Here is a 13,685-nt window from a genome sequence, read left to right on the forward strand (position 1 = left end):
GGAGAGAGCGGAGGGGGGTCACTGTACACAGACCCCGCTCGCCGTGATACAGGAGAGAGGGGAGGGGGGTCACTGTACACAGACCCTGCTCCCCGTGATACAGGAGAGAGGGAGTGGGCTCTTTTCTTCCTCTTTATTTTTTGGAGTGTTTCTTGCATTTCCAAATAAGCCAACAAACAGATGAGGATAACTGATGGAGATGGTTACAAAAATAAGAATAGATTTATGAAAGTACATTTATGTCTGTTGTCTCTGGCCCTGTAAGTTGTTGGGGATAAGGGTAGATTGATGCCCCTCATCAATATCCTCGATCAGTCTGTCCAGGTTATATGTTGGGAGGTAACGTTTTGAAGCAGTGAACCTTCACCTTTGACCTGAGGTCATGACACTCATTAGTTTCACCAGCCCCTTCCCTGAGTGTGTCTTTTCTGAGGAGGGGAGTGGAATTTGAGGACGTGAGGGCATGGAGGTTACTAACCTTCCTTGTGACACATGGTCTTGGAGCAGAAGTCGACCATGCAGTCCATTTAATATGGTCATGCTGATCTGTCAAATTACTGTCTTTTACTTTCCCACATCGTCCCGGTAACCTTTCATTGCTGTGCCTCACAAGAATCTATGTGTGTCGGCCTTAAAAATATTCAATAACACCCCACCTCCACTAGCTGCTGAGGCAGAGAGTGTCAAAGTCACACATCTCCCAGGGAAAGAAAATCGACATTATTGCCACAGAATGGTGAGTAATTATATTTTATAGACTTAATTCTTTTATCCCTCAGTTTATCCTGTGAAATATAAACTGAGAAAGGAAGAAATGGCATACCTCCAGCAGCTCACCTCTGCTCTGTACCCGGATGTGTTGTTGTCTCCACCCACCAGATAAGCAAAGTTATTTAAAACAGCGATGCCCTGGTTTGACATCTTTGGCATCTGTGCCTGAGTCAGAGTTCGCCATTCCTGGGTCAATGGGTTCAGAAACTTAACCTCATCACTCAAGTCTTCGTCCTGGGAGGAGTACATGCCTCCAAATCCTACCACACAATGGAACTCTGACCTCAGTTGTGTCTGAGGGGTCTGCAGTACAGGCTGCAGGATTTCATTCTGATGGTAAGCCAGGGCATCTGCCAAGACCTCCTTGAGGGGACAGGGACTCAGCCGGTTGTACAGTTTCTGGAAGGTGTGCTGTTCAATCAGTGCAAAACGGACCATCTCCAGGAGCTTTGGTGGGTCATGCAGGGAGACCTGGTCCTTGTCAATCTCCTCCTGGCTGTAGTGGTAAAGTAAAGCAGCCTCATAGACCTCATTCTCAGAGTTGGCATGCAGCTTATCACTGCTCAGCAGGCTCTGCACCTTGGCGAGGGGCAGCCGGCGATAGGTCACAGTCTTGCTGATGTTCAGAAAGTTCTGGAGGATGTACAAATCAATCCTGTTGCTCAGCTGGGTCAGGCTATAATGCTCAGCCAGCTTGTACAGCTCAATAATGTTATCATCATCGATCCAAGACACGAGGAAGTCACAGCAGAAATCAATTACTTCAGGAATCTGAAACAAAGAGAGCATCAGCACTCAGTCCTGTGTGAAAACCCATCCCAGGAGCCTCTTCACAACTGTGGGGAGATGGTGGTGCAATGCTAATATCACTGGACTAAGAACAGAGGCCCAGGCAAGCCCTACAGGGACACATTTTCAAACCCCACCACAGAGCTTATGGAAGTTAAAACTAAATAATAAAATCTGAAACTGAAAACTAATCTCAGAAATGGTGACCTCATGACTACCATAAACTGTTACAAAATCTCATCTAGCTCATTAGTGCCTTTAAAGGAAGGAAGTCTGCTATCCTTACTTGGTTGTGACTCCAGACACTGCAATGTGATTGCAGAGGTCTATAGCACAGAAAAAGACCATCAAGTCTGCGCTGGTCATAAACAGCTCCCTAACTATTCTCACCCCATTATCCAGCAATTGGCCCATATCCTGGTATGCCTCACCGTCACCAGTGCACATCTAAATACGTCTTCAATGCTAAGAGGCTTTCCACCTCCTCCACCCTTACAGGCAGTGAGTTCCTGACTCCCACCACCCTCTGGGTGAAAAGGTTTTTCCTCACATCTGCTCAAAACCTCCTGCCAGACCTTAAAACTATGCCCTCTCGTTATTGATCCCTCCACCAAGGAGAAAGGTTCCTTTGCGTCTACCCTCTACACTACTCTATAATTTTATACATGGAGGGCAGGTCTTAGGAAGAAAGGTTGAGGGAGCTAGGGCTTTTCTCATTGGCGTGAGGAAGGATGAGAGGTGACTTGTTAGAGGAGTACAAGATGATGGGAGACACCCAGAGAGAATGGATAGCCAGAGACCTTTTCCCAGGATGGAAGCATCCATCAAGAGGGACATAATTTTAAGGTGATTGGAGGAATGTTTAGGGGTGATGCCACACTCTGAGAAAAGTGTGGAAATGATAATAGAGTGAGATACATTTAAGCCACACTTCGATTAGCACATGGATGATAGTAAAATGAAGGGTTTGTAGGTTAGGTTGATCTTAGAGTAGGATAAAAGGTCGGCACAACATTGAGGGCCGAAGGGCCTGCACTGTACTGTACTGGTCTATGTTCATTCTCCTCTGCTCTAAGGAAAGCCACCCCAGTCTGTTCAATCTCTCTCCATAACTGAAACTCTCCAGCCCAAGCAACATCCTGATTAATCTCCTCTGTACCCTCTTCAGTTCTGTCACATCCTTCCCAAAATGTGGATTCCAGAACTGCATACAAAACTCTTGCTGTGACCTAACCAAAGTTGAATAGTCATAGAGATGTACAGCACGGAAACAGACCCTTCGGTCCAACCCGTCCATGCCGACCAGATATCCCAACCCAATCTAGTCCCACCTGCCAGCACGCGGCCCATATCCCCCCATACCCTTCCTATTCATGTACCCATACAGATGCCTCTTAAATGTTGCAATTGTACCAGCCTCCACCACTTCCTCTGGCAGCTCATTCCATACACGTACCACCCTCTGCGTGAAAATGTTGCCCCTTAGGTCTCTTTTATATCTTCCTCCTCTCACCCTAAACCTATGCCCTCTAGTTCTGGACTCCCCGACCCCAGGGAAAAGACTTTGTCTATTTATCCTATCCGTGCCCTTCATAATTTTGTAAACCTCTATAAGGTCACCCCTCAGCCTCCAAAGCTCCAGGGAAAACAGTCCCAGCCTGTTCAGCCTCTCCCTGTAGCTCAGATCCTCCAACCCTGGCAACATCCTTATAAATCTTTTCTGAACCCTTTTAAGTTTTAAGTTTTATGAGAGTGTTGATAACTGCAGTTTTACAATGATTCAGTGAATTGTTGCCTGCTAATGCCCTCACTTGGAAGTCAATTGGACCTGGTCAAGAATCCTATTGCTCTCGGTCTGTGTCTTACAGTTGGCATTAATATCCCTGGAGTAGGCGTGGGGAATCTCTGGTGAAGGGTCATATACCTAATCCCTATCCAGTGACACCTGCCAGAAAGAATGAAAGGAAGGAGACCAGAATTGCACACAATATTCCAACAGTGGCCTAACCAATGTCCTGCACAGCCACAACATGACCTCCCAACTCCTGTACTCAATACTCTGACCAATAAAGGAAAGCATACCAAACGCCTTCTTCACTATCCTATCTACCTGCGACTCCACTTTCAAGGAGCTACGAACCTGCACTCTGAGGTCTCGTTGTTCAGCAACACTCCCTAGGACCTTACCATTAAGTGCATAAGTCCTGCTAAGATTTGCTTTCCCAAAAAGTATGTTTTACTCGTGCACATTGCGATGAGTGCAGGTGAATTCAGCCTTGAACGTGAAAGTACCTGTTTAGTACACTCCACCACCACCCTCTGTCTTCTACCTTTGAGCCAGGTCTGTATCCAAATGTCTAGTTCTCCCTGTATTCCATGAGATCTAATTTTGCTACCCATGGGGAACCTTGTCGAACACCTTACTGATGTCCATATAGATCACATCTACCGCTCTGCCCTCATCAATCCTCTTTGTTACTTCTTCAAAAATCTCAATCAAATTTGTGAGACATGATTTCCCACACACAAAAGCTATGTTGACTATCCCGAATCAGTCCTTGCCTTTCCAAATACATGTACATCCTGTCCCTCAGGATTCCCTCCAACAACTTGCCCACCACTGAGGTCAGGCTCACTGGTCTGTTGATCCCTGGCTTGTCTTTATCGCCCTTCTTAAACAGTGGCACCACGTTTGCCAACCTCCAGTCTTCCGGCACCTCACCTGTGACTATCGATGATACATATATACCTCAAAAAAAGGGAGCAGCTCCTACAGCCAGAAATGTTTCCCTTCCTCCATCTTGGATTACCCAGAATCCTCTAGTTCTAGCATAACCTCCCTGCTCTTAAACATCTTCTGAAAGGTTCTGGCAATGTTCTCCCCTCTGAAATGGCCTGGCCAGCCACACAGTGAAAAGGAGAGCTGGGCTTTGCCAGTGATGCTCACATCCCATGACACAAGATAGTCTTTTGAGAACCCAGAAGTAATCACAGTCTGAATAGAATTGTGATTTGAGCTCATGAAAACATACACATGCAGTGAACAGTCCCCAACTCACAACTTGTACAGCAACAGAACAACGGCAAGTTAAAAGTGAGCTACGGGTGTGCTTCCTGAAAGCCAATTCACCAACAGAGGGCCATTAGGCTGGGATCAGATTATCAGAATCTGCTCATTACACTCGGATGGTCTTTATAGCTTTGAGGGAGTCGAACAATGGAACAGCACAACAACTCTGCCTGTGAATTAATTCCTACAATAACTCGGTTTATGTGTATTTCATGCTAAGGAAATTATTAGACATGTTCAAAAAGGGCAGGGTTAAAAAGCCACGGGAGGAGGAATGATTGAGTGGCTCTTTCAAAAAGCTGGCACAAGCAGTATGTACTAAAATGCTTGTTTTGCTGTATCATTCTATGCCTTTCCCTCATTAGTTTCTGGCCTACTCTCACTGGTACCTTAACCAGATGACTATCCTTCACGTTAGGAGCACAGCAGTGAGCGCTAGTAAACTCAAATGGGTCTTGAGCTGGCATTCACACTCATTCTTTCTGGCAGGTGTCACTGGATAGGGATATGACCCTTCACCAGAGATTCCCCACGCCTACTACAGGGATATTAATGCCAACTGTAAGACACACACCGAGAGCAATAGGATTCTTGACCAGGTCCAATTGACTTCCAAGTGGAGTGCATTAGCAGGCAACAATTCACTGAATCATTGTAAAACTGCAGTTATCAATACTCTCATAAACAAACAGCAAGAGAAAGTACATTTGTTTATGGAACACAGGAAACATAGCAACCAATTTCCACATATTAACTTTAATGTGATAGTAACTAAATAAAAGGTTGTAATTCCAGACCCACTAGAGTCTTGGGGTGGCACGGTGGCACAGTGGTTAGCACTGCTGCCTCACAGCGCCAGAGACCCAGGTTCGATTCCAGCCTCAGGCGACTGTCTGTGTGGAGTTTGCACATTCTCCCTGTGTCTGCGTGGGTTTCCTCCGGGTGCTCCGGTTTCCTCCCAAGTTCCAAAGATGCGTGGGTCAGGTGAATTGGCCATGCTACATTACCCATTGTGTTAGGTGCATTCGTCAAAGAGAAATGGGTCTGGGTGGGTTACTCTTCGGAGGGTCGGTGTGGGCTTGTTGAGCCAAAGGGCCTGTTCCCAAACTGTAGGGAATCTAATCTAATCTCCAAGATGAGCCACTGTCACAATAGGTAGTGCTCAGGCTCCTGAGCCTGTCCACTCCAGGAGCCTGCCATCCTTCCCTTTGCCTCCTTTCTCATTGTTCTTCTTTATTTCTTTCGTGCCTCTCCTGAGGTGGTGGGGAAGCCAGAGCAGTGTCAGCAGGTCGTTGGCTGCGGCAGTGATTCCTGACTGTGTGGTATGCCTGAAGCATGGCCTCTTGGTGAGGTTGCTGTTGCTGTACCCCAAGCAGAAGCCCTGGAGCTGCATTTGGAGACCCGTTCTACAGAAGATTAACTTTACTGAAGGAATTTCTTTTTGTAAATCAAAATGGCAGAGGATTCACTGTATCTTTCTAGATATATGCAGAAGTAAATAAATACATTTTAGTCATGTGGGTTCGGGAAAAACATTGGCTAGGCGAAGAGATAACTAACCTTGCTCTTCTACTAAACTGTACCATGGAATTTTTTAAGCCTATCAGACAGCATTTGGGACTAAGGTTTAACGTTACATTTGAAAAGACAGCTCCTCCAAAATGCAAAAATTTCTCTTTACATGATATTACATAATCAGTCAAGATTATTGTGCTGAAATTCTGGATTGGGATTAAAATCCACAATATTCTGACTCACAGCTGAGGCTCAAGGCTGAACAAGACATGACACAGAAACACAGAAGAACAGGAGCAGGCCATTCGGTCCTTCCAGCCTGTTCTGCCACTCAGTATGACCATGGCTGATCATCAAACTCAATCTAATCTCCACCCTCCCCACCATATCTCTGTAGCTACAAGAGCTATATCTAAATCCCTCTTCAAAACACAACGTTTTGGCCTGAATTACTTTCTGTGATAGTGATTTCCACAGATCCTCCATTGTGGGTGAAGACTCTTCATTTCAGTCATAAAGGTTTTCCTCCTTATCCTTTAAACTATGACCCCTGGTTCTGGACCCCCCCACCATCAGGAGCATCCTTCCTGTATCTAACCTGTCCGATCCTGTTAGAATTTTCTGTGATATCCCCTCATTCTTCTAAACTCCACTGACTACAATCCGACCTGACTCAATCTCTCCCCAGACATCAGGAATCATTCTGGTAAAGCTTCACTGGACTCCTTCTATAGCAAGAACGTCCTTCCTCAAACAGGAGACCAAAACTGCACACAAAACTCCAGGTGTGGCCTCACCATTGCCCTGTATACTTGCAGGAAGACATTCCCGTTTCTTACTCGACTCCTCTCATTATGAAGGATTTGTTCGTTGCTCGAATCCTCTCATTATGAAGGCCAACATATAGTTTGCCTCGATCCTGTCTGCTGCACCTGCACGCTTACTGCTAGCTGTATGTGCATGAAGACACCTAGGTCTCACTGAACATCCCCTCTCTCAATTTACAAGCAGCCACTTAATATTCTGCCTTGCTATTGGTTACCAAAGTCGATAACTTCACATTCACCCACATTATACTGCATGTGGTACCTAATAGTCAGAAACCAAGTATGACAATAAAAACCTAATTCGATTCATTTGTCCGCTGTCTCAGCCTGTCGAAACCAAGCAGCAACATCTCTGCATCCTCCTCACAGCTCACCCTTCCTACCCTGCTTTGTGCCATTACAAACTCTGAGATATTACATTTCGTTTCCTCATCTAAATCATTAATATATGTTGTGAATAGCTGGGGCCCTGGCACTGAGCCCTGTGGTGCCCACTAGTCACTGCCCGTCATCAGAAAAAGACCCATTTATTCCTCCCTTTGCTTCTTGTCCGCTCACAAAATTTCTATCCACCTCAATAAACTACCCCCAATCCCATAATGTTGCACATCAATCTCTTACATGGGATTTTGTTGAAAGCCTTTTGAAAGTTCAAATAAACCACGTCCACTGGCTCCCCCTGATCAATTCTACGACTGGATTGAATTGAATTGGGTTTTACTGTCATGTATACTCAAGTACAGAAATATAGGAAAAGAGTGAAAAGTGCACAAAGTCACCATTCTCAGGCACTATTTTAGGTATAAAAAATTTTTTAAAAAGCCAATTTATATGTAAAATACTTACATCCTTGAAGAATTACAGTAGATTAGTCAAGCATGATTTTCCTTTTGCTAATCCATACCAGCTTTGTCTGATTCTATCACTTTTTTTAAGTGGTCTTTTATGAAATCCTTGATATTGAATTCGAGCATCTTCCCCACTACCGACATGAGACTCAGTGGTCTCTAATTCCCTGTTTTCCTCTCTACCTTGCCTTTTTTAAATAGTGGGGTTACATTAAATACCTTCCTATCAGTAGGAACTGTTCTGGAGCCTAAGGAATCTTGGAAGATGACCACCAATGTGGCCACTATTTTTAGGGCCACTTCCTTAAGTACTCTAGATATAAAATAGGTTAGCAGACCCGGGGGATTTATCAGCCTTCACTCCTATTTATCACTTTTCAATTTTTCCAATACCACTAAGTCTGATTTGTTTCAGTTCCTGTTTCTCACTAAACCCTGTGTTCCCCGTCATTCTGGTATGTTATTCATGTCTTCCTTTGTGAAGACTGAAGCAAAATGTGAATTTACTTTGTCAGCTATTTCTTTGTTCCCATTAGAAATTCCCCTGTTTCTGACTATTAGGTACCACATTAGTTTTCATCAATCTTTTTTCTGTTTCATACCTATAGAAACTTTTTACAGTCAGTTCTATGTTCTCTGCAGGCTTACTCTATTTTCCAATTTTACTCTATTTTATAAAATCCTTTTTTTCCTTTCTTAACTAATCCCTTGGTCTACCTTGGCTGACTTCTAAACAGTTCCCAATCCTCAGGTTTAATAGAATCATAGAGCCAGACAGCATGGAAATACCCTTTGGCCCAATTTGTCCATGCCAACCAGGTTTCCTAAACTAAACGAGTCTTATTTGCCTGCGTTTGGCCCGTATCCCTCGAAACCTTTCCTATTTATGTACCTGTCCAAATGTCTTTGCAATGCTGCAATTGTACCTGGATCTTTCACTTGCTCTGGCAGCTCATTCCATACATGCACTGCCCTCTGTGTGATCAAGTTGGCCCTCAGACCCTTTTTAAATCTTTCTCCTCTCACTTAAACCTATGCCGTCTAGTTTTGGACTCCCCGACCCTGAGATAAGACTTTTGCTATTCACCTTCTCTATGTCCCTCATGATTTCATAAACCCCTCAGCTTTTCTTTGCATCTAGTACTATCTCTCACTTCCCTCGTAAGTCATGGTGCGGCACCGTGCTTTTCGCACTCTTGTGCCGGACAGGAATAAACAATTTTTGGAGTGCACCCATTCGTTCTTTTAATGTTTGCCATTGCCTAATCACTGTCCTTCCTTCCAGTAACATTTCCTAATCCATCACAGGCAACTTGCACCTCATAGCATCATAGTTCCTCTTAATAAGATTCAGGATCCACAGAATCAACGACCTCATTCTCCATCTTGATGAAGAATTCTACCATATTACTCATCCCCAAGGGGTCTCTCACAACTACATTACCAACTATTCCTTTCTCACTGCAACACACCCAGTCTAGGCTGGCCTGTTCTTGGTCTGGAAAATCATCCCATTTGCTGAATACATTAGTTAAAGAAATGCACCCCCAATGAATTGGGGTCAAAGTCCCACTCCAGACACTTCAGCACATAACTGAGCAATACATTTCAGTCATTTCTTTCTCTGAAGTCATTCATAGTATGTGAGTTTTGTTGGCAAGCCCAGGGTTTGTTGTGCAATCCTCACTGCTTTTGAGAATTTGCTAGTGAAGGCACCTTTTAGCAGGGGCTAATCACACCCACAGTGTTGTTAGCTGAGGGAGCTGCACTACATCCAACCAGCAATAACAAAAGGACAATGATATTATTCCAAGCCAGAATGGGGCAAGTATTGAGAGGCAAACTTAAAAGTTGTGTTCCCACACGCTTGCTGAACTTGTGTGAAGATGAAGTTGCTGTCAGAGGAGCCTCGGCAAGCAGCATCTTGTAGCTGGTACATCCTGCTGCCACCATATGGCAGTAGTGAAGGGACTGAAGGTGAAGGTGGTGTTGGAGTGAAAATTAATCAGGCTACTTTATTCTGGACTGGAAGGGTTTCGGGGAGGGAGGGGGGGGGTTCGTGTCAATATGTTTTTGGAACTGCAATCATCCAGATAAGTACAAATTATTCCATCATACTCGTTAACTATTCTTTGTAGATCGTGCACAGACTTTGAGGAGTAAGTAGGCAAGTTCCTTGCTGCTGTTGCTAGTGTTGCTAGTGTTTGGCCTGCTTCTATAAACACATTGTTTGTTTGTCTGGTCCAGTTAAGTTTCTGGTCAATGGGGGGGGGGTTAACCCCCCCCCCCCCCAGGATGATATTTGTGAGGGATTCAGCAGTGGTAATGTTATCAAATGTAAGGAGAGAAGATTAGACTCTCTATTTTCGCTGTTTATCATTGCCTGACATTTTTGTAAGACAAATATTACTTGCCAAACCAAATATCAGGCCAAGTCTGAATGGTGAACAGTTCCTGCTGACATTGATAGAAACTGCTTCTGTAACGGAAGAGTACCAGATGCTACTGAAACAAAATCAAACCCATCTGTGGACAGAAAGCAGGGTTAATGTTTCAGGTCCAGTGACCATTCTTCAGAAGCGTCTGTACTGTCAGACCTGCTAAGGCTTTCCCAGCAATTTCTGTTTTTGATTTGACTTCCTGCGTCTGCAGTTCTTTGTGTTTTTTTCTTTAAATGCTACTGACCATTGTGCAAACATCAGCAAACACTCCTATTTCTCATCCTATGATGGGGGAAAGTCATTGAAGTAACTGGTTGATCCTAGGACACTATCCAAGGGCACTAGCCTAAGGAACTCCTGCAGCGATGTGCTTTGCTTGTAATGACTAGCCTCCAACAACTGCAACCATCTTCTTTTGTGCTGGCTATATCTCCAACAAGTGGAGAAGTTTGCCCCGATCCCACTGACTTTAATCTTCTAAGGTTCCTTGATGTGACAATTAATCAAACACTGCCTTGATATCCCATCTCACATCTGAAATTCAGCTTTTTTGTCTATGGTTGTAATGAAGACCAGAACTATACGGCCCTGGCAGAATCCAAACTGAGCATCAATGTGCAGGTTAGCAGGTTACTATTGCACAAATATTGCTTGATAGCACTGTTTACAAGCTCTTCCAACTTTTTTGCTCAAAACGGAGAGTACACAGCTGTGGCAGTTAAGTGGCTGGACTGAATGTATCCTGCTCTTTGTGGATAGGACATACCTTGACAAACATCCACATTGGTGGCTAGGTGCCAGTGTTGTAGCTACGCTGGAATAGCGTGGCTAGAGGTATGCCTAGGCCAGGACTAAACGTTGTGAGTATATTGGGCCTATACCCTTTGTTATATCCATTGTCTTCAGCCTTTTCATGATATTGCAATGAGTGAGTCAAAATGGCTGAATACTGGCATCCATGTTGTTGGAGATTTGAGGACGACGCTGAGATGGATCATCCATTCTGCATCCCTGGCTGAAAATGGTTGTAAATGCTTCAGCCTGATCTGTTGTAAAGTCATGTTGGGCTTCCCCATTATGGAGGATGGGGATATTTGAAGATCTTCTTCCTATGGGTGTGAAGTACCGGGACATGCCATCTTTCTGATGTGACACTGAACCATGTTCTCTCTTTTGCCCCGGCCAATTTTTATTCCTCAAGCAATATCAGATTATCTGGTCATTATAATATCCTTATTCGTAGGAACTTGAATTTGGCTACCATGTTTTCCATATTACAATGACCAAACTTCAAATTCCTTAATTAGCTGTAAAGCACATCAGAATATCCTGTGGCCATGAAAGATGCTATATAAATGTAAGTGAATCTTTTAGCCCTGATGTGACAGTTCAAACATAGTGGCGGGTTTCAATTATAAGGAAAGGCTGGATAGGCTGGGACTTTTCTCATTTTTCATTGGAGCATAGGAGGTTGAGGGGTGACCTTATAGAGGTTTATAAAACCACGAGGGGCATGGAGAAGATGGTGAAAGCAGGTGTCTTTTCGTTAGGATGGGGGATTTCAAGACTAGGGGACACATTTGTAAGGCATGAGGAGAACAACTTAAAAAAGATATGAGGAGCAACTTTTTCACAGAGAGTGGTTTGAGTATGGAATGAAGTTCTAGAGGAAGTGGTATATGTGAGTACAGTTACCGTGTTTAAAAGACATTTGGATAAGTACACAAATAAGAAATGTTTGGAGGGATACGGGCCAAACACAGGCAGGTGAGTCTAGTTCAGTTTGGAATTATGATCGGCCTGGACTGGTTGGACTGAATGGTCAGTTTCCATGCTTTATGACTCTATAACAAAGAAATCGAAACACATTACATCTTGGTATAACAGTATAATACCTTTCTAGCATCAAATCTATTTTAAAATAACTTTACTTAATTTAGACACAAACTCCAACATTTATAAATCATTGTGTTTTGTCTTTGCATTACTTAAAGAATGAGAGGTGATCTCACTCCAACCCACAAAATACTTAAAGGATAGACAGGGTAACTACTTGATAAGATATTTCCCCGGTTGGGGAGTCTAAAACCTGGGGCACCATTTAAAAATAAGGGGATGCCACTTAGGCTGGAGATGATGAGAATTTTGTTTACTCAGAGTGCTGTGAAACTTTGGAATTTTCTACTCAAGGCGGCTGTGGAAGTTCAATCTTTGAGAGTACTTAAAATTGAAGTTGATAGATTTGTAATTACCAGTGGGACACTAGGGAACAGTGTGAGTAAAAGGCAGTGAAGTGTTTGGTCAATGAATGGTGGGGCATGCTCATGGCCTACTTCTGTTCCTATTTAACATTGAATTACATCTTTAACTACAATGATTCACAAAACTGTCACAAGAAGAAGTGATATGAACCAGAAAAGGAGATATTAGGATAGGAGTATTAGGCCTTAAAGGAGAATTAAGAGGTTTAGGGTGGGAATTTCAGAGCTCAGAATCCAGGTAGCTGAAAGTAGAATGACCAACAGTGGGGCGAAGGAAGAACAAAGAGAGGCTGACGGGTTGTTGGGTCGGAGAAGATTACAAAGACATGGAGAAATCTGAACACAAAAATGTGTTTGAACTGGACTACTGGTAGTTTGGAACCCATTGTAGGACAGTAAGTAGAAAGATGATAGGTGAATGGAACTGGGAGTGAATTAGGCAACAAAACTTTAGCTGAGTGCAGGTTTAAAGGGGATGGAAGATGGCAGGCAGTCTAGGAGAATATTGGAATAATTAAATCAAAGTAACAAAGTGATGGATGAATATTTCAGCAATACCTGGGCTAAGGTCCAGGTGGAGACAAGCAATGTTACAGCGAAAATAAACTTTGTGATGCAGCAGGTGTGGGGTTGAAGCTTAGCTCAGTCAGATTGCAGTATCCCTTTCAGTAACTTGATGTGTGCATCCAATGCCTTCTACTGAGAACTGGTTGGTCCCAGTGAATGACAAGAAGAGTTAATATTCCTAGTTATCTGATTAGTCCATGCTGCACCACTATCATGTGCTGAGCAGGGAATGACATGCCCTATGTGAAACATACAGAGTTTTACATCAAAGATTTGACAGTCAAAGTTAAAATAACTACTCTGAGTGTTACTAAAGTAACAGTATGCTAACGATCAACTTATACAAGTTCTGAGCTGACCAATCCTGATCCCTGGAGAGCTCTGCTCAGCAGATGACACCTTCAAGGAGATGCTCTTTAATGTTTTCCACAAGAAACAACACAAGAAACCAACTAGCCTTTTCAATTATACACACACCTGAGGTGCTCATAATGTCCAAGGCTGACATCTACAGCTTGGTCCTGTAAACTGTTTCACTATAAAGTTCAATTAATCCAGTAATTCAAACTCAGATGCCGCATTATTTTTGTACCTAA

General features: G+C 43.6%; 1 protein-coding gene across 3 annotated transcripts in view; it reads right to left on the reverse strand.

Moving 5' to 3' along the window:
- klhl22 (kelch-like family member 22) overlaps nt 1-13,685 on the reverse strand; it is a 50,918-nt gene that overhangs the window by 6,173 nt on the left and 31,060 nt on the right. For all 3 annotated transcript variants that reach the window (XM_043716152.1, XM_043716150.1, XM_043716151.1), the window contains one exon: nt 824-1,542. In XM_043716152.1, coding sequence (XP_043572087.1) covers nt 824-1,542 — 719 coding nt within the window. The remainder of the gene's footprint in view (nt 1-823; nt 1,543-13,685) is intronic.

Source organism: Chiloscyllium plagiosum, chromosome 25 (assembly GCF_004010195.1).
Source record: "Chiloscyllium plagiosum isolate BGI_BamShark_2017 chromosome 25, ASM401019v2, whole genome shotgun sequence".
Lineage (NCBI taxonomy): Eukaryota > Metazoa > Chordata > Chondrichthyes > Orectolobiformes > Hemiscylliidae > Chiloscyllium > Chiloscyllium plagiosum.